Source organism: Typopeltis vanoorti, chromosome 18 (genome assembly GCF_054136105.1).
Source record: "Typopeltis vanoorti isolate ZY-2024b chromosome 18, IOZ_Tvanoo_1.0, whole genome shotgun sequence".
Classification (NCBI taxonomy): domain Eukaryota; kingdom Metazoa; phylum Arthropoda; class Arachnida; order Uropygi; family Thelyphonidae; genus Typopeltis; species Typopeltis vanoorti.
Window position 1 is genome coordinate 93,771,810 of NC_143566.1, and position 26,888 is coordinate 93,798,697.

The 26,888-nt window shown below is 36.2% G+C and overlaps 1 protein-coding gene across 1 annotated transcript; it reads left to right on the forward strand.

Moving 5' to 3' along the window:
- The first annotated feature begins 510 nt into the window (after positions 1-510).
- Positions 511-25,822, forward strand: LOC150096942 (F-box only protein 22-like). Its single transcript, XM_090408075.1, has 3 exons — positions 511-758; positions 8,637-8,919; positions 24,658-25,822. Exons 1-3 carry the CDS (start codon positions 531-533, stop codon positions 25,458-25,460), a joined length of 1,314 nt encoding a protein of 437 aa, XP_090264201.1. The 5' UTR covers positions 511-530; the 3' UTR covers positions 25,461-25,822.
- The last annotated feature ends 1,066 nt before the right edge of the window (positions 25,823-26,888 follow it).

A 26,888-nucleotide genomic window follows, 5' to 3' on the forward strand; every position in this document is an offset into this window, starting at 1 on the left:
CTCCAACTACCACACAACTATCTTATGTTATCTGTACGCGGGATACAAAAAAAAAAAAAAAAAAAATCTACTACCACCCTATGAAATCGGCTAACACACCTTCAACTGAAAAAGCCCATATAAAGATTCCTCTCGACATAACGAGAATCGAACCCAGGTCTTTTCCAATCGAAGAGAGCAATGTTCCGCTATTTTTCTAATTACGCTACAGCGGTAATAATCGCATAATTAATAAGATATTTTCTTATCTCAATAGTAATGACATCGTATTGGATAGTCATTTACAGAAATCTAGCCGCTCTTGGCCATGTTCGTTACTCCAAAATAATCCCCAAACATTTCTTTATATCTGAAACTCATGTTTCTGATACTTACTGTTTAGGTCATTCAATTTATCCATGTTATTCACGGATAATTTAGATTAACCATATGCCGATTAAAAAAGTCTTTCCCCACTAGGTGGCTTGATAGTCAACTGTTTCGTTTCTAAGGAAATGTGTTATTCTTTCAAGAGTTTTATTGAATGAATCATGGCTGGTAGGTATCGTAAAAACAAACGAACTGCTCAAAATAAAGAAGTCATATCTGTCGATGAAAAATTTGGATACATATTATCATCTACACCTCCAATTGTTGAAAAACTTTTACAGCACTTGACTGTCCCAGAACTGAATAACTGTGCACAAGTTTGCAAACTATGGAACAGTGTTGCTCAGTTAATAAAAAGACGGCGGCATCATATATTTTGGATGTTCAAGGTACGTAGAAGAATTATAAAGAAGCGTGTATTATAATACGGAAGTTATGTTATATTACCTCGCTTCATGTGGAAAATGGGTACTGGTTGTTAAGGAGGTGTTGCAAGGATGACTAACTGCAGGTCTTATTAACAGATAATGATCCTATCCGGAGCGAAATAATTTCATAAAAGTAGTTATTATATAATAAATTATAAACGCATTATAATCGTATTCATAAATATGCAGTATTAACCCAAAACGTGAGCTCATCCGATTGGTCTGCTGATAAGCGATAAAGTGTCATTCCATGCTCTTCAGTCTTATAACTTACTAGATTTATATATTAATACAAAATTTGTTTATTATTTCATTAATCGAGATGTTTGTGCTAAATATATTTTGCAACGCGGATTCATTCATTCCTAATTGGCGGAAGTTTTTAAGAAAAGAAAAAATGCTGCTTACGATTTTCTGTCCAACGAGAGTAAATCACCCACTCTGTTATTTCGTCTACTCTCAAAAAAATAATAAATGTTCTTACGTGTTGTATCAAGAGCTTTTTGCATGTATTTTCAAAGCAATCGCTCCTATATGCATACATTCGTACATGAAAATTAAAGTATTGTAGCAGTTCGATGTATTACAGCACATCAACTATTAAAATATTATTTAAAATTAAAATAATAAAAACACTGCTTGTGAATTACTACTATCGTCACGAAAGAGATTTGGAAATGACTCGCTGTGATTTGGATTCCATGTTATAAGATCTGTTTTCCTGCAGATTACGAAAGGAAAAAAAATTGTAAAACAAATTTCACGCACATATAAAATATATGCTTTACGTTTATTAAAAATATTAAAATATATATGTTACGTTTAGAAGAACTGCCTGAGGATTGGTGAAGTAGTACAAACAATTGATTGCGAATATATATATATATATATATATACACACACACACACACACACACACACACACTATACGGATTCGCAATTCTTATTTTTTTATTTTTTTGCTGGCAGAGATCGCAAAACCGAGAGAGAGATGATGACCTGATGCTCTTAAATGTGCTGCTAAAGAAGCCATATTTGCTTATCATTCTGCAATGCTTGAAATCAGTTTCAAGACATCAGATTGTACATCTAAGTTAATTCAAAAATTATTCGAACCAAAATTTTCAGTCCGTCGAACAAGAACTGAAGTGATAATTATAAATGTGATATCGCCATTAATTTTCAATGAAATGGTGGATGCTTTAAAAACTGTTAGTTACGTAACTGTAACAATTGATAGTTCAAATCATAAAGACGTGAAATTAGACCCTATAGTTGTTCGTCACTTTACTTTAGATCACTGCATTCAGATAAAACCCCTACATCTTAAAGTTGTAGGAGAACCTTCAGACATCTTGTGTGATTATTTTTCGAAAAATGTCAAGAAATACTCTCGTGATAAAAATGTGATATATTACTGTGCCGATAATACCAATACAAATTTTGGAGGAATAAATGGGGGGGGGGGGCGATAAAAATGTATTTAGAAAAATTGAAAGAAGTTCTTCTTTTCCTGTTCTAGTCATTAACTGCTTGGTACATATAATAAATAATTGTGTTCAGACTACTTCAGATACACTACCTGTGGATATTGAAGTGATAATTAAAATATACAAATAGTTTCATGTATACACAGTCAGAGCAACTGAACTTAAAGAATTCTGCAAATTTATAGATATCAAATACAAAAATAATTGTCTCACAGTAGTTCAAGATTTTTGAGCTTATTGCCTACAAAAGAATTTTAGATATATTTGAGAGTCTGAAGTCATATTTTCTTTCAAGAGAACAATGCCCAAAGATTTTACAAGTTTTTTGAGCCATTCAACATTTATTATTGAGGAGAAGAAATCAGATAGCCATGATTTTGCTCTTGGGTCAAGGTGAGTAAGAAAGCTGGTAATCTTTTCATCCCAAAATGCATAACCTTACACTTGGCTACATTAAACTGACATCCATTCTCCTTTGCCCAGACTGCTAGCCTATCCAAACATGCCTTCAGAACATGTGGTGATATCATCAAGTTATACAATCTTATTAACATCAAATTTACTCAATTTCTCATATATAATACCACCTGCTCACTCACCATCAGTGCTTACTCCTCCTTCTTTCCCACTATATTCATCTTCATGAAGTTACATTCACAAGAATGAAATACCTTTATTAAATGCTCATTAAACATCTCAACTATATCCTTTGCAGTTGTTTTCATTCTTCCATTTTCACCAACTAATTTCATTTTTTCTTCGAATCATTCTTAATGATTAGAAGTATAATCATTCTTTCTTCTTCTTTTTTTTTTTTTTTTATGTTGCTCCCACCCATGAAAGGTTATTTTGTAAACCTATAGTACATTTTGTACCATGAGTGGGCTAAAGATTTTTTTTCCCTCTATTTATATATATATATATATATTTTTTTTTTTTTTTTGTCTTTTTCATTTATTATTTTTTTGCATAGTTTGGAAACCCTGCTCTAGAGACCAAACATGGAACTTTTTCAAGTCACTTCAGGCCTCCAATAAGCAGGTCAGTAGTCCCACACCAGGAGATGACATTCATCTGCCACCTAAAGACAATCGCAAACATCCATACCTATTGCAGGATTTGAACTTGCAGCCTGTTAGTTGGAAAGTGGGTTCACTACATGGCCTACTGCCCATGTATCAAAGAAACTCCCTGGGATTCTTTTTTAGCTTCATGAGCTAACCATTGATTGTATTGCCCTTTTGCTACCTTCACCAAGTGAGTCACCGCCCTTGTCTGCTCTTTGTACACTTCATTCAACTGATTATTACCATTCCTCTTATACTGCTTCCGATAATGCAATCTGTTTAACATGCAACCTATTAGTAGCAGGTATAGTTCGCCCACCGATTAGAGATCCTTCGACACTTCTGCGCATCTCAGAAAAAGGAGAATCCATTTCGATAATAGGGTAATCAGTCCGTATAGTGGGATGAGTTGTTTATTATTACTGGTTGGAAAATTAACTTCTCTTTTATGATTATTGTAGTTAACTATTTTGCTTGTATAACAATTGGAAAAATTTACCTATAAAGCACGTGATTTCGCGTGTTAGCGACCAATTCGGACGTCCTTCATTTCTTTCTCCCCTTCAGCATGAATCGACTATTCTTGGAAAGACGCGAAGCAGGGACCTATAAACGGTGGGCTAACTATAATACCTGCTACTAACAGATTGCATGTTTAAAGAGGCATGTTTAACCTCTTCATTCTTCCATTTTACACCCACCCTATTTAATCTCCTCACCTTTGAAATACATTCTGAGATTGCATCTACTAGATAGTTCTTTAGTATGACCCAAGCAGCTTTAATCTCCCTTCCATCCTGTTCTCATTCCATGATATTGCTGCAAACTGTCTCCTGAGTTTTCCATAATCATCAGCTTTATAGTTGCACATATATGCCAGGTTAGTTGGCCGAGTGGTAGCATATCTGCTCTCCAGCCATATAGGGCTGCAGGTTTGAATCCTGCCGTTGGCATGGTTGTTGTGATTGTCTGTGAAAATACTAGTGGCAGTGGTGGACAGTGGATGACATTGGCGTAGATGATGTAGTTTGCTGTAGTTGGTGGATTGTGTGGTGGAAGCGGAGATGAGTAGGTGCCCTCCTTTGATTAGTCTTTGAACTCCTTGGAGTTGTCATGTAATAATAATAATATTCCCTTCTCACAGAAGTCCTCATATCATTGGCCACCATCCAGGTGATCACCTTATAGTCACTCTCACCAACTGGAAGTAGATTTGGCAAACCACTTATAAGTATATCATCTGATGAGATGATCAAATCCCAGACCCTTGATCCATATGTATCCTTTGTTACATAATGCCTAAGGTAGTTGTCTCTCAAAAATTCCAGAAATTCATTTTCTTTGTTCCTGGATGCCATCTCTTCATTCCAGTCTGTATTACCATAATGATCACTTTCTTATTTATCAGGCTGATTTGCTTATACATTTTCTTCTCACTGCCCTCCACATTAGCAGGTCTTATAGGAACACCTAAGTAAATATTTCATCCTATCCACCACTACCTCACACCATATTGCCTCTTCATCTACATCTTAAATGGATATAACTCCTCTGCTAAAATTAACAGCACTCCCCCCCCCCTCCCTATATTCCCCGTTTGTCTTCATGAAAAATATTATAACTATAATCATCCATATTTCTGACTGGATATCATCCTCATTCAACCACATCTCACTTATTCCGATGATTTTGGAGTGAATAAACCCAATCATTGCAAAAAATATCACTCCTCTTATTTCGGATATTTCTTGCATTTGTGAAGAAATATAATAGCTCATTTCTAGTTTTATAAGTCCTACTGATGCTACTTCTCATATGTATCCCCCTCAATGCTCTCCGCATTCTCTTCTTCTGCACCATCACCACCACTGACTACAACCCTCCTCAGCTCCAAATGCTCCTCCCATCCCATCCCATCTCTATCCTTTCTTGCCTACTCACATATTCATTCTTAATCCAGCATATACACTTTTTATGCAGTGTCTACCCATCCACCCCAACTTTCCCCATTTCCCTGTCTGTACTGTGGTCCTTCCTTTTCATTTTAGTTCCTTTATTTATCCTACTCATCTCTCCATTCATCAACTCCTCTATCCTTTCTTGCTCTTTCATGTCACCTTACACTACATTCAGATGTTCTATTCACCACATTCATTACCCTTACTTCCAACAACAATCTCTCTGGCTGACCCACACCAAAACTATTTACATGAAATCCATCTTCCTTATATAGTTACATTCATTCCTGAAATTCATCCTGCACATTCACAAAATGCACTCCTTTCTCTTCCCATAGCACTTATTATGTTTGCTTGCCACCTCAACTCATCACTATTAGATTGGGCAATACATTGACTACTTTCCTCAACGACCTCCTTATATCCAGTCTGACATTTGCTTTCCTGTCCAAATCATTCATCATTACTATCACCACCACCAACTGTTTTGCTCTCTTATTTCTCATGTCTAATGGCTCAATCACTCTGCTCCATCACCATACATCTAATAAGGGAATCTCCATGCAGAACACTCTTGAATCATTCGTTATCACTTTTGCATGGCCATCTTTTCTTCTGTTCTTCTTCACTCCTTCATGCATATCCATAATTCTCCTCATTTCAATCTGCATACACTTCATCTCTTGCCTCATCTTCACCATCTCCACTTTCATATCCAGATCAACAGAAGAAATATCCCTATGTAATTCCTGACCTTATAAATTCTTGATCCAGTGATAGCAGGCATCTCCGGTGTATCTTTTTACATCATGGAACTGTGACTATTATAATGATGCAAGGGATCATCATTATGGTTTCTGATTCCTTTTATAGTGCTCTTTCTTCCATTTCTTAGCTTTTTTCAAGTCTCCAGAATACTTTGCCATATTCATGATATTTATCTTCTGTTTATAATTTCAAATAATTTTGACACTAAAAAATGTCCCAGTTGAAATCAAACTGAGATAAACATGACAATTTTTTGGAGAGATTCTAAATACCACATTTAGAATTTTATCTCCTATAGCAGAGCTCTTGATTCATATCCTTTTTTTGCAAATGATCTGATTTAACCCAAAGTAGAAATGCCAAAAAAGAAAAAAATTAATAAAGATTATGAGTACCAAATTTTGTTAATTCTGTTTGCCCAGAGAGAAGAAATTACCAGAATGGCTTGACAATTTTTTGTCAGGTTTTGAATACTATGCCAAATTTCAATAAAATGCAACCAGCCAGAGTAGAATTGCATATATGGATAGTTATTTGTATGGCCAGAACAAATCTTATAGGTGTGAAGGTCAAAGCCATCAATATAAGATCATCAATTTTCTTCACCACCTAGAGACCAACCAATATGGATTCTGCCACTCTAGATCTATGAAAGTGTACATCACTTATCTCTCCTACCAATGGATGTTCACCTTGGAAAGATTTGGTGAAACTTGCACTGTTGCTGTTGACATTTTTAGAGAATTTCTAGTCTTGCTTCAAGACCTGCTCAGTAAATTGTAATCCTTTTGTCTCCCTTTTGCTTGCATATTAACTTCTCTATTAATATGCAAGTGCCTCAAAATTGCCTACCTGTGTATATAAATCATCTTCTCTCATTGATTGATAATCCTGTCCAATATTTTACTAATGATAGCAAACTCCTTTCATCCTGCTCTACACAAACATCCTAAGCATCAAAATCTACAACTAATGCCTTAAACATTTATCTCTATGCCATTCCTTATTGGGGTGAGGATAACCTATTCATCTTCAGCTGCTACCAACATGCAGTGTTGTCTTTTTTTCTCCCAAACAAATTCCAATTAATTTTCTATCGCCTCTAGTAATATAATGCTGGACAGCTACTTATTAGGGTCTTAAAATCCATTGGCAAAGCTAAACATCTTGTACAAATAATCAAGAAACGAAAAACATCATATCTTGGCCACATCATGAGAAATAGCAAATACCAACTTCTACAAACTATTTTGGTAGGAAGAATTGATGGCAAAGGAACTAGAGGAAGAAAAAGAATATCATGGTTTGACAACATCAAGACGTGGACAGGAAAGAGCAGTGCACAACTGCTCAGATTAGCACAAGACCGCAGTTTGTTCGCCAAGATGGTCGCTGACCTTTGATAGAAGATAGCACAATAAGAAGAAGAAGTAATATAATGCCAAACCGGATCAAATCTGTCTCCTTGGAATAACATTTATTTCTAGTATTTTCTGGCTTAAACATATAACATAAGTGTCTTCTTCAGCTTCTAAAAAAAACTAAGCATCTTTTTCTGCTGAAGACACTATTTTTCCCCTTAACTGCAGATGCCAAATCTACCCAACCTTAGAATAGATGATCCTCTCTCTCTCTAACTCATTTTAAGCATTATCTCACTAACAGTCTATTTGTTGTATTTTCTACAGGCACTTTCATGCTTACTGCTCCACCCAAACTGGCAACCATCATTCCTCTGCTTTACATGAACAGTAGCTGTCCAGCATCCTGTTAGTCAAACTTAAAACTCACTGAACCTTCTTTTCCTCTTCCTCTTTTATTCCATCTGTCTCTGTGCTTTGGAACAGCTGTTCTCACAAAATATTCAACTGCTACAACCTCCAGTTTTTCAAGAAAAATATCAATAGGATCCTTCTTTTTCAGCACTTGCCTATATATACATGTATACTGTCTAACCACAGATGCGGAGACCTCTTGACACTTCTGCGCATGGTAGAAGAAGGCAAATCCATTCCGATAATAGGGTAATCAATGATGAGTGTTTATTATTATATGTCAGAAAATTAGCTTTTCTTTTATGAAATTCTAGTTTTTCAAGTGGTAACTATTTTGCTTGTACAACAGTTGGAAAATTTTATGTATAAAGTATGTGATTTTTGCATGTTGGCAATGAATTCATACATTGCCTTATTTCTTTCCACCCTTCAACATGAATTGACTCATCTTGGCTGTGCCAGCCAAGGTTCTTGCATCTGTGGTCAGACAGTATACATGTATAACACAAATGTGTTATAAGTTCTGCCATCTCTTGTGTATGGACACACAAACTTTAGCATTTTTTTAAACATACCTAAAAATGATTATTTAATTAAGATATGGCTTATAAATTCTAAATATCTCATTAGATAATGTACTATTAAGTATAAGCATCTAATCAAGTATTTCTAATGGTCTTTCCTTAAAACTAAATTCAATATGATTGTATTGTAGTTATATAACTGTTGAAATTAAATTTCAGCTTATGGTTATGAAATATATTTTCATTTTTATTTGTAGGTAAATATAAGTAATAGGTTTTCTGACAGATATAGTGATTTGCATATTGATCCCACTGATCCAGCACAGGTATATGCTAGTGAGAGAGCACTGGATGTTGGAGAGCACTTTCACGAAATCATAAATAAAGCACCTAGTGATCCAAAACTTGGATTGTTCTTTTGCTCTACAAGACTAATAACAAAACCTCAAAAATATTTCAGTAATTATTTTCAAACATATAGCAAAAGGAAAAATAAGAGAATGCGTAAAAACACCGTAGATAAAAAGAACAATGAATCATGTGAGTATGAAGTTTTAATTTTTTTTAAAAAATTTATTTGTAGTTTTAAAAGATGAACTGATTTTAGATATCTTTTAGGGATGCAGAGTAGTAACATAAAAAGAGACAGCATTGCAAGAGGGAGGGAATGACCAAAATTTGAATGTGTGACAAAAACCTGCTATACAAATATTACTCTACTAAATTTGTTCCTGTTTACATATGTTTCACATCTTTGCATTCCAAAAGCATATCTGGGTTACAAATGAAATGTATAGGCTTCCATGTACTTTCTCACTAACAGTAACAGTTGCACAGAATTATATTTCTTTAATTTTAAATTTTCTAAAAGCTGAAAGGAAAACTCTTAAGCAATGTCCCTTTCAGAGCTTGAGAATTAGCTGTATCCTTGACCTGGTTATTTAATGAAAGTCTTGCAGTGAATAGGAGGAAAAATAGTACTGCTCAATAAGCATGGTTCTTGGACAGAAGTTTCCAATTATATAGACCAGTCTGTATAACTGCAGTTGTAGTCAAGGTGTTGGAGAGGTTGATTAGGAATAAAATATAAGATTGGGTTGATGATGGACACAGGATTATTTATAATGGTCAGCATGGATTTGGGAAGAGTAAGTCTTGTTTTAGCAATTTACTTTCATTTTTTGATAAGGTAACGATTATATTAGATAAGGTTTAATCACTTGCTGTGATTTTCTTGGACTTTTCAAAATCATTTGATACATTACCACATGATAAGTTGGTATTCAAGCTGCAGAGGATGGGAGTGAACAGTATATTGGTTAGATGGATCGGAGATTGGCTCTCTGATGATACCAGCAAGTTGTATATGATGGAGCAATGTCTCAAAAAAGGAGGGTAACCAGTGGTATGCTCCAGAGTTCTCTCCTTGGGCTACTGATGTTTAGCTTTTTTGTAAATGACATTGTGTAGATTGACTGGGGATCTTTAGTTGTTCGCTGATGATGCAAAGTTGGGGACTATTATAAGTAGCACTGCTGATGTTAATTCCCTTCAGGAAAATTTGAATAGACTTGTGTCTTGGACAAATATGAGTGATTGTAGTTGTAATATTAATAAGTACAAGGTGTTGCATTTTGGAATGCAGAAATATAAGGTTGTGTACTATATTGATGGTACTGTGCTACAGGAAATGGAGGAGATTCAAGATCTGGGAGTGGTAGTTGAGAGTAGATAGAAGTTTAGAGGGCATATTGCAAGTGTTGCAGACTCTACATCATAGTGCCACTGTATAAAGCACTGGTCAGACCACACTTTGACTATTGTGCTCCAGTTTGGTCACCTAGTTTTCATTGTGATGGGGGGGGGGAAACATTAGAGATAGTCTAGACAAGCAACTAAGATCATATAAGGGCTGTGGAATGTTGGCTATGGAAAGAGGCTGAAGGAATGTGGATTGCAGAGTTTAGTGGATGGGAGGAAAGAGGTGATATGAGAGACATTCAGGTTAGTGAGAGAATTTTATTGGATTAATCCAGGGGAATTATAAAAAGAGCAGAAGGTGAGAGAGAGGCAGAACCAGAAGATATCCCTGGAAGTTGTGTAAGAGGATGGCAAAGAAGAGTGTAAGGAGTAGGTTTTTTACATGGAGAATTATGGGTAAATGGAATGCATTATTAGAATATATTGTTAAAATGTGTGGTGTGTTAAGGATTTTAAGATTCAGTGTGATAAATATGTTGCCAGTTGAATGAACCTTCCATGATGTGTGCTGACTCCATGAAGGATGTGATAATATGAAAATAAAATTTTAAAAAATTAAAGAAATTTGTTTATGCCTTTGATATTGAATCAGATCCTTTTCAAAATAGCCAAGATAAATATGTCTTGTGACACCTGACTAGGCTAAGCCAAGGAAGTATGCTGATAGAATTCATGCTGAACTGACTGAAATCCAGTTGGTTCAGCATGAATCCTTATTCTTTCATGTTGGTAACTGTAAGTATCATTCATATTGGCAAAAAATTATATTTTTTTTTCATTCACATATATTTTATCCAGTAAATAAGACTTTGTGCATGAGATATTTTCATGAAGAAGTTACTTGTATAAAAGAGAGCAGCTAACTTACATTAGGTTGCAATAATGTACAGTATACTTTCTTCACAGAGCATGTATAATGTCATGCATTAAATTGAAATTCACTTTCCTTACTGATTTTGACCTTTATTAAAGTTTTATGTAGAAATATTTTCATTTGCAGACTAGTTTGCACATGAAATATTTTCTTGAATATGTAATTTATGCTATTTGTATAAAGAAAGCAGCTGAATTCACTTCACAGTTACCATAATGCAATTCATTAAGGGGAAAATCATTTCTCTTCCCACACTGATTTTTACCTTTATTAAGATCTCATCAGTGGGAACAACAGCTGTGGAGATAGTGAGAGTTATCATGATGACAGAAGTCATATTTTAAATGCAGAGCGTGATACTAATGTGATCTATGACTTCTGTCATTGAGATAGTTTTCAATATGAAAGATGTAAGAAAATAGTAGGATGATTGATGAATTTCATCACCAGATATATATTATAACTTTATCACTTATTGGAGACTCAAAGTGGCCAAATGCCATGTGTAGGTAATCAGTCCCAGATTTTCTTTCTGCATTTTTTCACATAAGATATGAATGATTTATTTCTGGGTTATATTGAACATCATAGCAAGATTATTATTATTATCATGGGAGGCCTATCTTGGACAGTACAAAATCTATTATTATTATTATTATTATGAACACACCTCCATGGTGTCAAGAGATTCATTGTGTGAGGTGCCACTCTCACATGCACAGCTCATCATACCTCGATTTAAATGCATTCACTGTCCCTACACCCACCACACTCTCAAGCATTGCATTCCAATCACCTACCACTCCATGTAAAAAATCTACTCCTTACCCCCCCCCCCTCCTTGCTCACATACATCTTATATAGCTTCCAGGGATGGCTTCTTATTCTCCCCTTGCCTCCAGATATTCTGTGAAAAATCTCATCCACACTATTCTGGTTGGTAATTACCCCTTACCAACTTATATGTCTTGATCATATCTCCCCTCTAAACACTAGGCTCCGTAATTTGCATTCTCTCAATATGTCCTCATATTCCACATTCCAGAGACCAGAAACCAACTCAGTCAATCATCTCTGAATGCTCGCATCTCATCATCTTTTTGAAAGTCTGGTGACCAAATACGTACACATAATCCATATGCAGCCTGATCAAAATCTTGTACAATGGAATCAAATCATCCTTATTTCTACATATCAGTCTTCTCATATCAGTCTTTGCATCATTCCCATAATCCACTGTGTTGTCCTCACAGTTTTAGCAAAATGTCCACGAAATTTTAGCACAATATCTACCATAATACACAAATCTTTCATCTCCTCCACCTTCTCTAAGATATCCTCACTAATCCTAAACTCTGCATCTAATCTTTGCTTCCCAAATTTTAAAATCTTACACTTTGCAACATTAAACTGGCATCTCCACACACTTGCCAATTCAGTCTATTTAGGCCCTCTTGCAAAGCTACAATATTTCCTATATTTCTCATAACTCTCCCCAACTTTACATCATTTGCAGACAACTGTTATCACTATTTTAGCCCTTTCCAATGTTGTTTACATACAAATTAAACAACAGTGGTCCCAATATAGACCCCTAGTTTGTTATGTGGAAATCTATCAAAAGCCTTTACAAAATCTAAATACACTACTTATATGTATCCCCCTTTTCCAATGTATTTGTCATCTTGTTATAATAAGTAAGCAGATTGCTAACACGTGATCTTCTTTTAGTAAACTCTTGCTGTCCATTAAAAAGAATTCTGCTGCTGTCCATCCAGCTCTGAATCCTTGTCCTCACTAGCTTCTCCAACACCTTGACCACTACTCCAGACAAGCACATTGGCATACGATTCGAAGCCTTCATCTTATCATCCCCTTTGTGAAGCGGAACAATTTTGCCACCTTTCTGTTCCTTTGGAACCTGGGATAATCTAAGACTCATTTTTAAAAGTGTTGTTCGTTAAAGCTGTTGTTAACTCCCTGGAACATTTCCTCAAGACATGTGGCTATATACAATCAAGTCCCATGTTGACATCAAGTTTACTCAATTCCTCATATACCTCCTGCTCACTCACCATCAGTGGTTCCTTCCCTTTCCAACTGCTCTCAAGTTCTTCATTTCAATCACAAGGATGGAATACTTTAATGAACTGCTCATTAAACAGCTGTACTATATCACCATCAGTGTTCATTATCATTCTTCCTTCTGCTGGCCATATTTCAAAAAACTCCCTAGGATTTCTTTTAGCATAATTTGCTAGTGCACTTTTGCTACCCTTACTAAGTGAGTCACCTTCCTTGCTTGCTCTTTATACTCTTCATGTAACTGATTATCTCCTTATCTTGTCACAAGATAAGGAGATAATCATTTACATGACACCTCCACAATGCCTTTTTCTTCCAAATTGTATGCTTCACCTCTTCGGTCTCATCCATTTTACACCAACCATATTTAATCTCTGGACCTTTGGAATGCACTCAGTCATTGCCTCTGCCAGATACTTCCTGAGTAGAGACCAAGCAGCATTGATTTCCTTCCCATGCAATTCCTCATTCCATGATATTGCTGCAAGCCTCCTCCTGAGTTTGCCATAATCACCTGCCTTATAGTTCCACATATAACTCTTTCTCACAGAAGTCCTGATATGGCTGGCCACCACCCATATGTCATTTTTACCAGCTGGAGTTAGATGTGACACTTCATTTACAACAATATCTTCTGATTAGATAATCAAATCCAAGACACTCGATCCACGTGTGACCCTGTTACGTGCTACTTAAAGTAGTTATCCCTTAAAAACTCAAGACATTCATTCTGCTGTCTCTTTATTCCATTCTATGTTACTATAATTGAAATTGCCTATGATGCTCACTCTTTTCTTATTAGCCAGACCAATTTGTCTAAACATTTTCTTCTCAATGCCTTCCTCATTACCAGGTCTATAGCAACACCTTATAAACATTTCATCCTGTCTATCTAAAAGTTGGATCTGGGAGAATCGCTTCCAATTTTACCAGCGAACTCTACGCAATAATTAAAGCACTAGAAGCCTACTTAAATCTATCATCATCTCAACAATCTGAAGGAATTATAATTTACAGTGACTCAAGATCAGCTATGGAGGCAATCAAAAATGGCAATACCAAGCTCACACAAGACATCCATAAACTCTTAAATCATCTAAAGTGTTTAGGTAAAAGTTGCATTTTACAATGGATTCCTGCTCATGTAGGCATTGATCACAACGAAGCAGCTGATAAATTAGCAAAAGAGGCCAGAGAACTCAACCAAGAAACTCATATGATAACTCTTGCTGATGCCAATGCACTAGCAAAAGCTAAACTAATTCCATTGAAATCAGTGATACAACATCAAATTCCCGAGATCAATGCTGACAGAAGGACCTCCACCACGATAGCAAGACTACGAACAGGACATTATAGAGGAATGAAGATCAATACAGATGATACGAGAACATATAGAAACTGCAACAACTGCCCCAATACTGAACTGACACCCACTCACATCTTTACCTGTCCAGCAATTACAGCAGCCTTGCAAGAAATAGATCCTAATCCTGAACAACAGCTCTATACAAACAAAATCACAGACATAGCCAAAGCAGTACAAAGAGCACACGGAAACATCTAAGACTCTTCAAAGGACAAGACAACAACAACAACATCCTGTCTATCTCTATTTCACAGTGTACCGCTTCAAAACTACTATCTTGCTCCTTGCATCTCCACCCTAGATTGGCACAACTCCTCTGCCATCATCAATAACACTCCTCTTCCCTTTTTTTGCTTTAATAGTAATAATAATAATAATATGGTAATAATAAAGTGACATGGAAGAGCTTAGGCAAGAGTTAATGGGAATGAAGAGTCAGATTAAACATATGGAGGAGAAAACTGATCATTTAAAGAAAGAAATAACTGACGAAAATAACAAGAAGGTCAATAAGAAGTAGTAGTATCTAAAAGATGATAGGGTTGCTTTATATGGTGATTCAATCATTAAAGGTGTGGTAAAAAATAAGGTGCATAAGACATGTTTTCCAGGTGGTACAATAAAAAGAATATCAAATGCTTTGCATAGAAAGAAGTACATGAGCATCAGAATTAGTGGTAGGCAAAAACGACTTGGATAGTGAGACAAAAATGTGGAAAAGGATTTGAAGAAGTTGATGAAAGAGGTGAAGGATAATAGTGTCATTGGAAAAGTGGTTAGTTTGTTGCTTAGATATGACAGTAGTAAACCTAGAAGGAGAGCAATGATACTGAATGACAAGATGGTTGAATTGTGTTGCACAGAGTGTGTTTAATTTGTGAATGTATGGAATGAATTTAAAGGGAAGTTAGAATAGTTTAAAGCTGATGAAATGCATTTGAATGGGTTTGGTGTTGATCATTTGCAGTGATTGCTATTTACTAAGCGTACACAGGGTTCATATGAAATTAGTACTCCTAAGAGTCAGAGAGAGAGGTAGATAAGCAGATTGTGGGATGGGAATGTGATGGATACAAAGGTGAGGAAGTGATTATAGCAGGGCAGAGTGATGCAGTGCAAAACAGTGGAGATGATAAGAATATGAATGAAAATCAGAGTCAGCATCAGGGAAATGGGGATAGCTGGAATGAAGAGAGAAGTGTTGTAGCAGAGAGAGAATACAGAATGATTATGTTGATGGGATAGCCTCAAAGAGTGGAGAATTGTTATGCTTATATGCTAATATACAGACTGTCAAGAAAGGGGGCTGAGTTTGTAGCATTGATTGAATCAGTGTGTCCAAAGATAACTGGCATAAGAGAAACAGTCAGGACTTGAAATGGCAGGATATAGAATTTTCCTAAAGAATAGGAAGGTGGGTATTATTAATGATAGCAGAGGAATTGTATCCTTCAGTAGTAGAAAATAGTAGTACATGTGAAAATTTTGAAGCTGTTTGGTGTGAATTTGAGATTAACGGAATAGTATATCTAATAGGATGCTATTGTAGGCCAGGAAATGTGGAGAGTGATTGTGAAATGTTTAGACAAATTAGTTGGCTAAGTAAAAGGAAGATGATCATAATGAGTGATTTTATAGGAATGTGGATTGGAAAGAAGACATAGTGCATGGTAACAAGGAGAGTGAATTTGTTGAGTTTCTGTGGGATAACTATCTAAAGCAACATGTGATGGGAGCAACACAAGGTTCATCAGTGTTAGATTTGGTGATATCCTAACCAGATGTGGTTATGAATGACATATTAACTGCCACTTGTTGGTGATAGTGATCATGAGGTATTAGTTTGGAAGGTGGTCGAACAGGAAAAAGTTGTTATCAAGAAGGTCTATATGTACAACTGTAAGGTGGATGATTATGAGAAGCTCTGTAGTCAACTAGTGTCAATACGTTGCATTGATGAATTATGTACAAAAGATGTTGACAGTGCATGGGAAATGATAAGGCAGTATCTAACACATGCATACCAAAAGTTAAGCTGATAAATGGACTAGGAGTTAGATGGATAAACAGTGAAATCAGGCAAGCAGTATTACAAAGGAAGATGCATGAAGAATATAAACTGCAGGCTAGAAAAGTGACAAGCATGGTTAAAAAAGGAAAAGTAGAATATAAAAGGAGATTTGCCAGTCAGGTCAAAGCTGATCCAAGAGAATTTTTCTGATGTGTGGCAAGCAAAAGAGAAAATAATTATAACAGGTAGCAGAGTCTGGCACAAAGGCTTACTAAGCAAACTCCCATCATTTGGACTGCCTCAGGACTTCTGCAGATGGATTACCAGCTTCCTGTCTGGACGCGCACTATGTGTGATGGTAGATGGCTCCCTATCCTCTCACCATCCAACTAATGCCGGAGTCCCTCAAGGCTCATTTCTCTCACCAGCCCTCTTCCTTCCTACCCTACACAACTCACGTCAACCCACAGAACATCAACCACCACTGCACTTAATTCCTACCTCCAAGCCATCCTCCGATGGGGCTCAGGCAACCTTGTCAACTTCAACGCTAGTAAAACCCAGTTCTGTCTTATTTCTCACAAAAAAGAACCATTTTCCCCCAGCATTGTTTTCAATAACACTCAAATTCACAGACAAGACGAAATTTCTCTTCTCGGAATTACCTTGACATCAAGCCTCTCCTGGCATAAACACATCACAACCATTGCATCCTCAGCTTCCAAAAAACTAGGTTTTCTGTTTCGCTCAAGATGCTACTTCACCTCTAAACAGCTGTTAACACTATACAAGTCACAAATCCACCCAGCTCTCGAATACTGCTCTCACATCTGGAGTGGGGCTCCAAAAAAGCTCCCTCAAAATGCTTGACTCAATACAGAGGAGAGCAATTAGACTAATAAATGACCCATCCCTCACCAACTTGCTCTCCCCACTTTTACATAGATGCTTGGTCTCTGCAATCTATATTCTATAAATACTTTCATGGGAAAGGTTCATCTGAAACAGTATCAATAATTCCCCCATCCTGTACCAAGCCCATTGGAACACGTACAGCTGCCACCCAACATCCTTTTACGGTACACCTTGAAACCCACAAAACAAGTTTTTTCTCCTCCTCATTCATCCCTGCTACTGCAGTACTGTGGAACAGTCTTCCCCCTGATGTATTCCCCAAGGAATACAATATACAGGTGTTCAAATCAAATGTAAACAAGTTTCTCCTTTCACAACCCATCACCCATATACGGTACTAACATACGATAGGTTGACTAGCCAACCTCCTGTGTGTGGGCCCAACATTAAAAAAAAAAAAAAAAAAAACCGTAGCAGTAACCATAGCAAATGATATATGAAATTATTTAACGAACACTTCATTATTGTATATCATAATGATGTGAATGAAGTAGAAGGGATGTAAGGATTAGGAGAATTAAAGGTGAAACAATCAGAGGTGCATCAAGTGTTGCTTGGATTAGATGTTAATAAGGCTGTGGGAATGGATGACATAATCACTGTGCCTTTTTAAAGAATGTGTAAAAGAGTTACTCTTGCCCTGAAAGTCTTGCAGTGGGGAAGATTGCTAAGGAATGGAAAGAAGGTAAAATAATACATTCTCCACAAGCATGGTTTGAGAACAGAAGTTTCCAATTATAGACCAGTCTGTATATCTCTGCAATCGTGATTAACATGTTAGAAAAATTGGTTGGAAATAGAATACAGGATTGCATTGATGGACATAAGATTCTTTATGATGGTAATGGTATCAGATGACTTCGAATCTAGTTAGTGCTGAGAACTATGATTGTAGTACTAGTAACAGTATTTCATGTGGCAGTGGATTTGAAGCCATTTGGTGTTAGGTGGAATCTAACAATATCAATTACATAGTGGGGACAGACCTAGTGGATTGGTTGCTAGTGATGATGAAGAAATGCACACCAAAGGAAACAATAGGTGCAAAAAAGTAATCATGATGGGAGACTTTAATTAATCAAATATTGAGGTAGCAGTAAAATCTCATAAGAAGAATGAAACAGAATTTATTGACCTGCTGTGGGACAACTTCCTCAAGCAGCATGTGACAGAAGGAAGTTGAGGTCAAAGAGTGTTAGATCTGATTTTAGTGTTAGTGGGGGTTTTAGTTAAAGAAATAACTATTCTGCCTGCAGTTGGTGACATTGATCATGCAGTACTCATTTGGGAAGTGACTAAGTTTATGAATGTTCCATTCAGAAAATTTTACATACTAAACTACAAAGTAGGAAATTATGACCAACTGATGAGTATACTGAGTTCCATGGAATGGTATCGGTTGCTGGATGGGGAGAATATCGACAATGTGCATGGGAAGCATTTAAAAAATATACTTAAATGATGAAATATCATATGTCCCGAGAGTTCAAAGAATAAATAGGGTAGGAGTCAAAATGGGTGTGTAATCTTATTAAGCAAGAGATTTGTAAGAAACGAATGATGTGAAAAGAATACCGTCTGCATAAGGATGATGTCCGTTATGAAAATTATAAGCAGTAGGCCAGAAGAGTCGCAACTATTGTACAGAAAACTTAAGTCTGAGTATGAAAAAAAACTGGCTCTGCAAGCTAAAGACAACTCACAAGAATTCTGTCGATATGCTGCAAGTAAAAGAAAGAATGAATATGAAAGAATAACTCTTCTGAATGCAGATGGTACGAGGGTGACAGATGCAGAAGAGGTTGTTCAACTGAGTGAATATTTTGCTAAAAGCTATCAACCTGGTGTATGCAACATTTAGTTGAGTTCACTGTTACCTCTTCTGAAGAAACTCAGGTGTACAAAGTGGAGGTATTAGAGCTGTTGCACAAACTGAATAAGAATTCAGCAATAGGGACTGATGGGATATCAGCATGGGTGCTAAAAGTGTTCAGCTGACTGGCTATTATTTTGACAGGCTATATAATTTGAGTCTCAGAACAGGTAGGACTCTGCAGGAATGGAAAGAATGTATGGTAATTCCATTGCACAAGGATGGTGCAAAGACAAGTGTATCCAACTATTGACCAGTCAGTATTTCAGGAGTGGTGGTTGCGAAGATTTTGGAAAAACTAGTTTGGGCTCGCATTCAGAAATGGGTTGACAATGAATTTCTACTTTGCAATGAATGATTTTAATAAGGGAAGGTCATGCTTCAGCAACTTGCTGACATTCTATAATAATGTTACTGTTGAATTAGACAAGGGAAATGGATGCACCATGATACTTTTGAATTTTGCTAAGGCTTTTAATAGAATATAGCATAGAAAACTGTTGCATAAATTGGAGAATATGGGTTTGGATTATAAAATATTAGCATGGTTAAGAGGATGGCTGACTGCAGTGGTGTAGCTAGAGCTTTTGCCACCTGGGGCGGTCCCTGAGTTTGCCGCCCTCTCAATACACATCAAAAATACTTCAAAAAATCAAAACGACGTATAGGGAAATAAATTAAAACACCATGTTTATTTTTTAAGTAAAACTTTAATTCCAACATTCTAAAATGTTATTTTTCTTGCCTTTCTGTTAGCAAAATCGTCAATGACATTAGCAAGATTTATTTCATAGTAATGTAAGTAATTCTCAATCAATTTTAATTTAGAAAAACTCCTCTGACAACTAGCAACACTTACAGCAATTGTGAGGAAAATTTGCAGTAGTATTACAATATTTGGAACTGAGTTCTCGAGACTGTATTTTAGAATTAACTGCAAAAGTTCAAAGTGCCGCCCGGGGGACCACCCCCTCTAGCTACGCCTCTGGCTGATAACCAGTGGTGTACCACAAGGATCAGTCCTTGTTCCACTGTTTTTCAATCTGCACATTAATGACATTGGAAAGGATTTGACATCTGACATACAGCTATTTGCTGATGATGCAGAGATAGGTAGGATAATCAGGAATGCTTCTGATATGAAGTACTTGCAGAATAATTTGAATAGGCTGGAATTGTGAGCATGGAAAACTGGATCTCAGGAAATGTAAAATCATGCACTTTGGTGTGATTATATATCCAATGTTGTATTACATTGGTGAGATTATTGTAGAAGAAACTGATCAGGCTAGGATCTTGGAGTGTGTTAGTAGATAGCAAGTTGAAGTTCACGGGCCATGTAGCAAAGATTGCAAATACAACTGAAAAGATAATTTCAATGAAATGAACTTTAACATGTAAAGATAAGGATGTCATTTTGCCTCTTTACAAGTCCTTGAGAATCCTTGGACTATTGTGTGCAGGTCTGGTTTCTGTTGTGATTCTGATATAGTAGAGAGAGTGTAAAGGAGAATGTTGAAAACGATATCAGGATTGTGGAATATTGATTATGAAGATAAATTGAGAATTTGTAGACTGCAGGCACTAAAAAACAGGAGAAAGATGGGTGATATGATTGAGACATACAAACTTCTGAAAGGGTCTTACAGGATTTCAGTTGATGGAATTTTTCATTTTATGGAGGTGAGGAAAGGGCATCCTTGGAAGTTGAGAATGAATTCCACTAAAAAGGGGATGTGGTGTGTGATTGGAATGGATTACCATTGGATGTGCTATGTGCAAGCAGTGTGAATGAATTCACACTGCTTTGTGAATTCACAATTAATAATAATACTAATAGTGGTTAGATGGATTGGAGATTGGCTCTCTGGACGATACCAACAAGTTATGTATGATGGTGCCCTGTCTCAGAAAAGGAAGTTGACCAGTGGCATGCCTCAGGGTTCTGTTCTTGTGCCTCTACTATTTGACTTATTTGTTAATGATATTTCATGTGGATTGACTGGGGATCTTCAAATGTTTGCGTAATGATGCAAAATTAGGTAGAATTATCAGGAATAGTTCTGATGTTAATTCTTTATATTAAAATTTGAATAGACTTTTAGTTTGGACAAATGAGTGGGTTTGCAGTTTTAATATTAATAAATTCAAGATGTTACTCTTTGGGATACAGAAATATAAGGCTGCATAGTGTATTGGTTGAGCTGTACTTAAGGAAGTGGATGAGATTTGGGATCTTGGAACTATGATAGACAGTCTACTGAAATTCCAAGGACACATTGCAAGTGCTGTTAAGACTGATATCTTATTGCTGCTACAATAAAAAGTACATTGCCATGTAGGGCCAAAGTGATATCAGGACTCTGGAATGTTGGTTATGAAGAGCATTTGAGTGGAATACAGAGGTTGGTGGATAGCAGGAACAGAGGAGATGTCATATAGATCTTCAACTTAGTTAAGGAATTCTCTCAGATTAATACTGAAGGAATTATAAAACGAGTGAATGTTAAGATGGAAAGAAAGAGAGGCCAGAGTAGCCATCCCTGCAAGTTATTTAATGATGCAGTGAAGAGGAGTAGATTTTTTACACGGAGAGTTGTTAGTGAGTGGAATGCATTGCTGGACTGCATTGTGAATGCAGGTAGTGTAAATAACTTCAAAGCTCATTATCATAGACATCTTGCTGGTTGAGTGGGCCTCCCATAATTGAATCTGTTGACTTCATGGAGGCAACCAAAATGATGATGATGATAATTTTATTATATGAGGATATAATGACCATGAGACTCATAATGGTAAGCATGGCACCATCTTATTAATAAGTATACAGTATTATTATTCCTGACACCTCCAAAGAGTATGAAGACTCATCGCGGGAGGACACCTACTGTTATACAACTGTCTCAACCACTTCACCAAACCTCTACTACGAATCATCACCATCAGCGCCATCTACTGCCCACCTCCACAACTAGTATTTTTTGTCTGTAAATTGCATGTGTTCTGAAGGGGCGATTTGTCTGTATGCGGGATGAAAAACCCGAGTTTCTGGGAGAAAAAACTGCTACCTCCGTATGAGATCGGCTAACTCACCTTCGATTGAAAATCATCCCCATAAAGATTCCTCCCATCACGACGAGAATCAAACTTAGGCTTATTCCAATCAAAGGGTGCAATGTACTGTCATTCTTCCAATTGCACTACGAAGGCAATATAACCAACAAAACTGTTGGTTATGTTGGTTAAAAAAAATAACCAACATTACTGTTGGTTATTTTTTTAAATATTTTTAATATATATTTTTTTTAATTTACACACACACACACACACACATCACTGTCACACCAGAGGCCACAAGGCCAATAGCAAATAAATGCCATGTGTGAACTAACTGGAATTGTTTGGCCAGTTTTTCAGTTTTGAAGGATAAAAAAACCCTATCAATAATGAGAAGAAATAATAATTGCTAGTTCTGTATGAGGCCAACTAACTCATTTTCAATTCAAAAAAAAAAACTTGTAAAGATTCTCTGCATCCCAGATGATATTTGAACTCAGGTCTTTTCAACTAAAGGGCATCATTGTTACTGATTGTGTTAAGGACATTCTGGTAATATAATGTGATATAATAAAGCATACTTTGAATTTCATCTTGTAGCCTTAGACTAGCTAGAGACCACATGCAATTAATCATGACAGTGATATACTGGCTTTAGTTGCTTCATTCATAACCATAACTAAACCAAACCTTTTCTGGTAAGTCTCTCCATGGCAATACAAAATAAATAAATAAATAAAAAATAAAAAAAACTTTAGTTCAACTCTGTTTTGAAATATGCATAATAAAACTACACCACCAAAGATTTGATCCATTTGGATCAAATCACAAATATTAAATCACAAATATTCTTTTTGATAGATTTAGAATATGGAATGATGTTAAATCAAGATTAATATGAATTATAAAAATGTGAAAAATAACTGAACTTACGACTTAGGAATATTATTAATAGATAAAAAATGTCACTGATGAACAAAAAATTAATGCATTGTTAGACATAATCTTATTATTCAAAACCCATACATATATTTGGTTGGCAAATAAGTTCTTTCAGTTTATGCGTTAGTACAAGTTTACGCCGCTTCGTCTGTCGCTATTGTTGTGCTACTGCGCAATGCTATTGCGCAGTTGAAAGGTGACATTTCACATAACCTTTCAGTGAATTTTAGTTCAGCCTACTTCAGTTGCGTGTGTGTAACATATTTTTAGAAATGGAAGGAAATAATGTACATTACCAGCATATTTTGCTTTTTTATTTCAAAAAAGGCAAACGAGCTGCAGAGACCCATAAAAAATATGCAGTGTATATGGGGATGGTGCCTTAACAGAACACGTATGTTCTGTGGTTTGCCTCATTCCATTCTGGAGATTTCGACATCAGTGATGTGCCTCGCGCTGGTCATCCAACCAAGGTTGATTTGAGTGTTGTGAAGGATATCGTCGACAAAAATCCATCACAAACAGTGCAGGAGATTGCAGTACTGAACATATCCCATACAAGTGTTGAAAACCATTTGCACAAGCTGGGATATGTTTCAAAACGCAATGTTTGGGTGCTGCATGAATTGACTGAGGCCAATATGACTGCTCGCATATCCATCTGTGATTTGCTGTGATGTCAAGAAAATGACCCATTTTTGAAACAGATAATTATGGGAGATGAAAAATGGTTGTGTACGATAACGTGGTACGTAAAAGATCATGGGGGCACAAGAGCAAACCGCTGCAAACAACCTCGAAAGCAGGATTGCACCCAAAGAAGATCATGCTTTATGTGTGGTGGGATTATAAAGGTGTTGTCCACTACAAGGTGTTACCATCAGGCAGAACGATTGATTCGACTGTCTATTGCTCACAGTTAATGCGACTGGCCCATGAAGTTAGCACAGAACATCCTGAATTGGCAAATCGGAAAGGACTTGCCTTTCACCATAACAACAACACAAGATCCCACACATCGTTAACAACCCGGGGTAAATTGTTATGTCTTGACTGGGATGTTTTGCCGCATCCTCCGTATTCACTGGACCTGGCACCTTCCAATTACCACTTATTCCAATCGTTGCAGAATTCTCTGAACAGGAAAATCTTCACTAATGAGGAGGCTGTCAAAAGACACCTGGATCAGTTTTTCACCAGTAAACCTCAGGAGTTTTATGAATGCAGCATAATGAAGTTGGTGGACACATGGCAAGAGGTCATTGATAAAGAGGGTCAATATATAACTGACTAGTATGTATTATATATATTAAATAAAATGTGTTTCATTCCACTCTGAAAAACCAAATGAACTTATTTGCCAACCCAATATATAATTTTCTTTTTTCTAGTCCTGGATTTTATAAATAAAAGTCTTCCGCCAAAGTGCACCTACATCCTTTCTGCATCAACTGGAATAATTGGAACACCTGTAAATGGTACGCCGCCGGTGGAAGCAGAATACAGTTTAGGACTTTCTGCAGTTTTCTTTCCTGCTATACCTGGAGTAGAAATGCATCCTTTTGCAATAAATGAACAGTCTGGAGATATGGAAAGTGTAGATATCAGTCAGTTAACATCAATTTCCAGTGATAAGAATGTTAAATGTATGTTGTTGTTTATTAATGCTCTTGAACAGTATAGTATGTTGCACAAAGTAGTTGACTTTTATTTGAAAAAACAAAATTACAATTTAGCACTGGGAGGTGTATTTGTTGATCGTTCTGCATGTCCAAGCATAGCAAAGCCAGGTGAAAGGCAGTTAGGCATAGGAGTAGCATTCACTGGTGAAGGTCTTTCAGTTGCATCTGTTGTCATCAAAACAGAACAAGAGGTAGAAATGAAGTTGAAACTTTTGAAAGAGAGTGTGTTAATGGAGGACCTCTATTGTGCATTCATGTTTGTCTGTTGCGCACGTGGAGCTGATATGTATGGACAACCTAATGTTGAAGCCAATACGTTCAACAGTTTGTTTCCGTCAGTTCCACTATTTGGAATGTTTGGAGAAGGTGAAATTGGTGTTGACTATTTTCCTCGTCAGTCTCCCAAGAAACCATCATTTAGACAAGTTCAGAATAATGAGAAGCCTCATTGCTGGTGCCATAGTTATTCTTCTGTCTTTGTGCTTCTGTCTGTGAAAAGGCAAAGATTTTAAACAATGTGCAGCTACTTGTCAAGGAACTTGATATATAGTCAAAACTAATTAGTAATGCCAAAGTTATAGTTTGAATTCATTGAATTCATGTGTAATAAGTACTGTATTTCAGAATACATTATGTATAGGTTTTAAAGAAGAGTGTTACACAATTTGAGTAATATATGGCAGCCATCACTTGTCTACTCTTCACTCTTAAGTGTAACAAGGCTATTAATATTATGCTTTATCTTTAAAGAGTTCATTCTTAAATAGTTATGAAAATATAACTTTGGGTATGATGTTGTAAAGTGATGTTTGTATATGATATTGGCATCGATACTCTTTTGAGCACTAATAAAACTTTTAGTGATTTCATTAAATTTTTCTGTGTATTTTTAGAAACATGAGACAAGCTTTAGATTTGCCAAATCTGTATGTTATTATTATTATGTTACACCTCCAAGGAATCCCAGATCTCATTGTGGGTGGGCATTCTACTCTGCTACACACATCTCTCACTATGGAGGCATGCAGTTTGCACATGATTATAATCTTGAGTTTAACTACCTTCAGTACGGTTATTATTAAAAAATCAGATAAAAATCCAATGCTGATCATAAGATTTGGATAAATATTGAATATTCCCAAGGAAATATTATCTTTTGAAAATATCAACTTTTATGACCAGATTGAATCAAACCTCTTATTTAGAGTTTGCATTGAATTTAGAGATAAATTAATACTCGTTAAGAAATTATATTCTTGTTTAATCCTCTATGCAATTGCAACCGAGTAAAGTTTCCTTGCTATTCCATAATGCAAAGTATACCTTCTTTTGTAGGTTTATATTGCTATGCATTGTGGAAAGGGTAGTTACCCAGGAACCAGTTTTGACCTTTATTGAGGCACTATTAAAGCCTGGGAGTACTACCTTTCCAAAAACTCTGACTGATCTACAAGATCATATTAAATCTCAACAAGTGACCCAAAAGGCAATAAGCTCATCGCTCCAGGACAGAATATTCAACAGGAGATCTACTAAGTGATAGGCTCAAAGCAAAAACCTGAAATCATGTCATATCTTGGTTATGAACCAAATTATACTTGCCAAGAAATTATATTATTGTTTTAATCCTTTACTGAAGTGTAAGCAAACAACATTTGGGCATGAAGTATGTTCACGACCAGGCAACTTATATATAGAGACTGTTGACTTCACATCAGTTTCCTTACTATCCTATAATGTGAAGTCAACAGCCTCTATATGTATGTGGTCTAGTTGTGAAGATACTTTATGTGCAAACTTTGTTTGCTTACACTTGAGTGTAGGATTAAACAAGAGTGTAATATCTGGGCAAGTGAAAACTCTTTCAATTGGTTTATTTCATCATAACAGATATTTCAGAATGAATAATTCATTCAAATGGCAGTGTTAATACTAGCTAG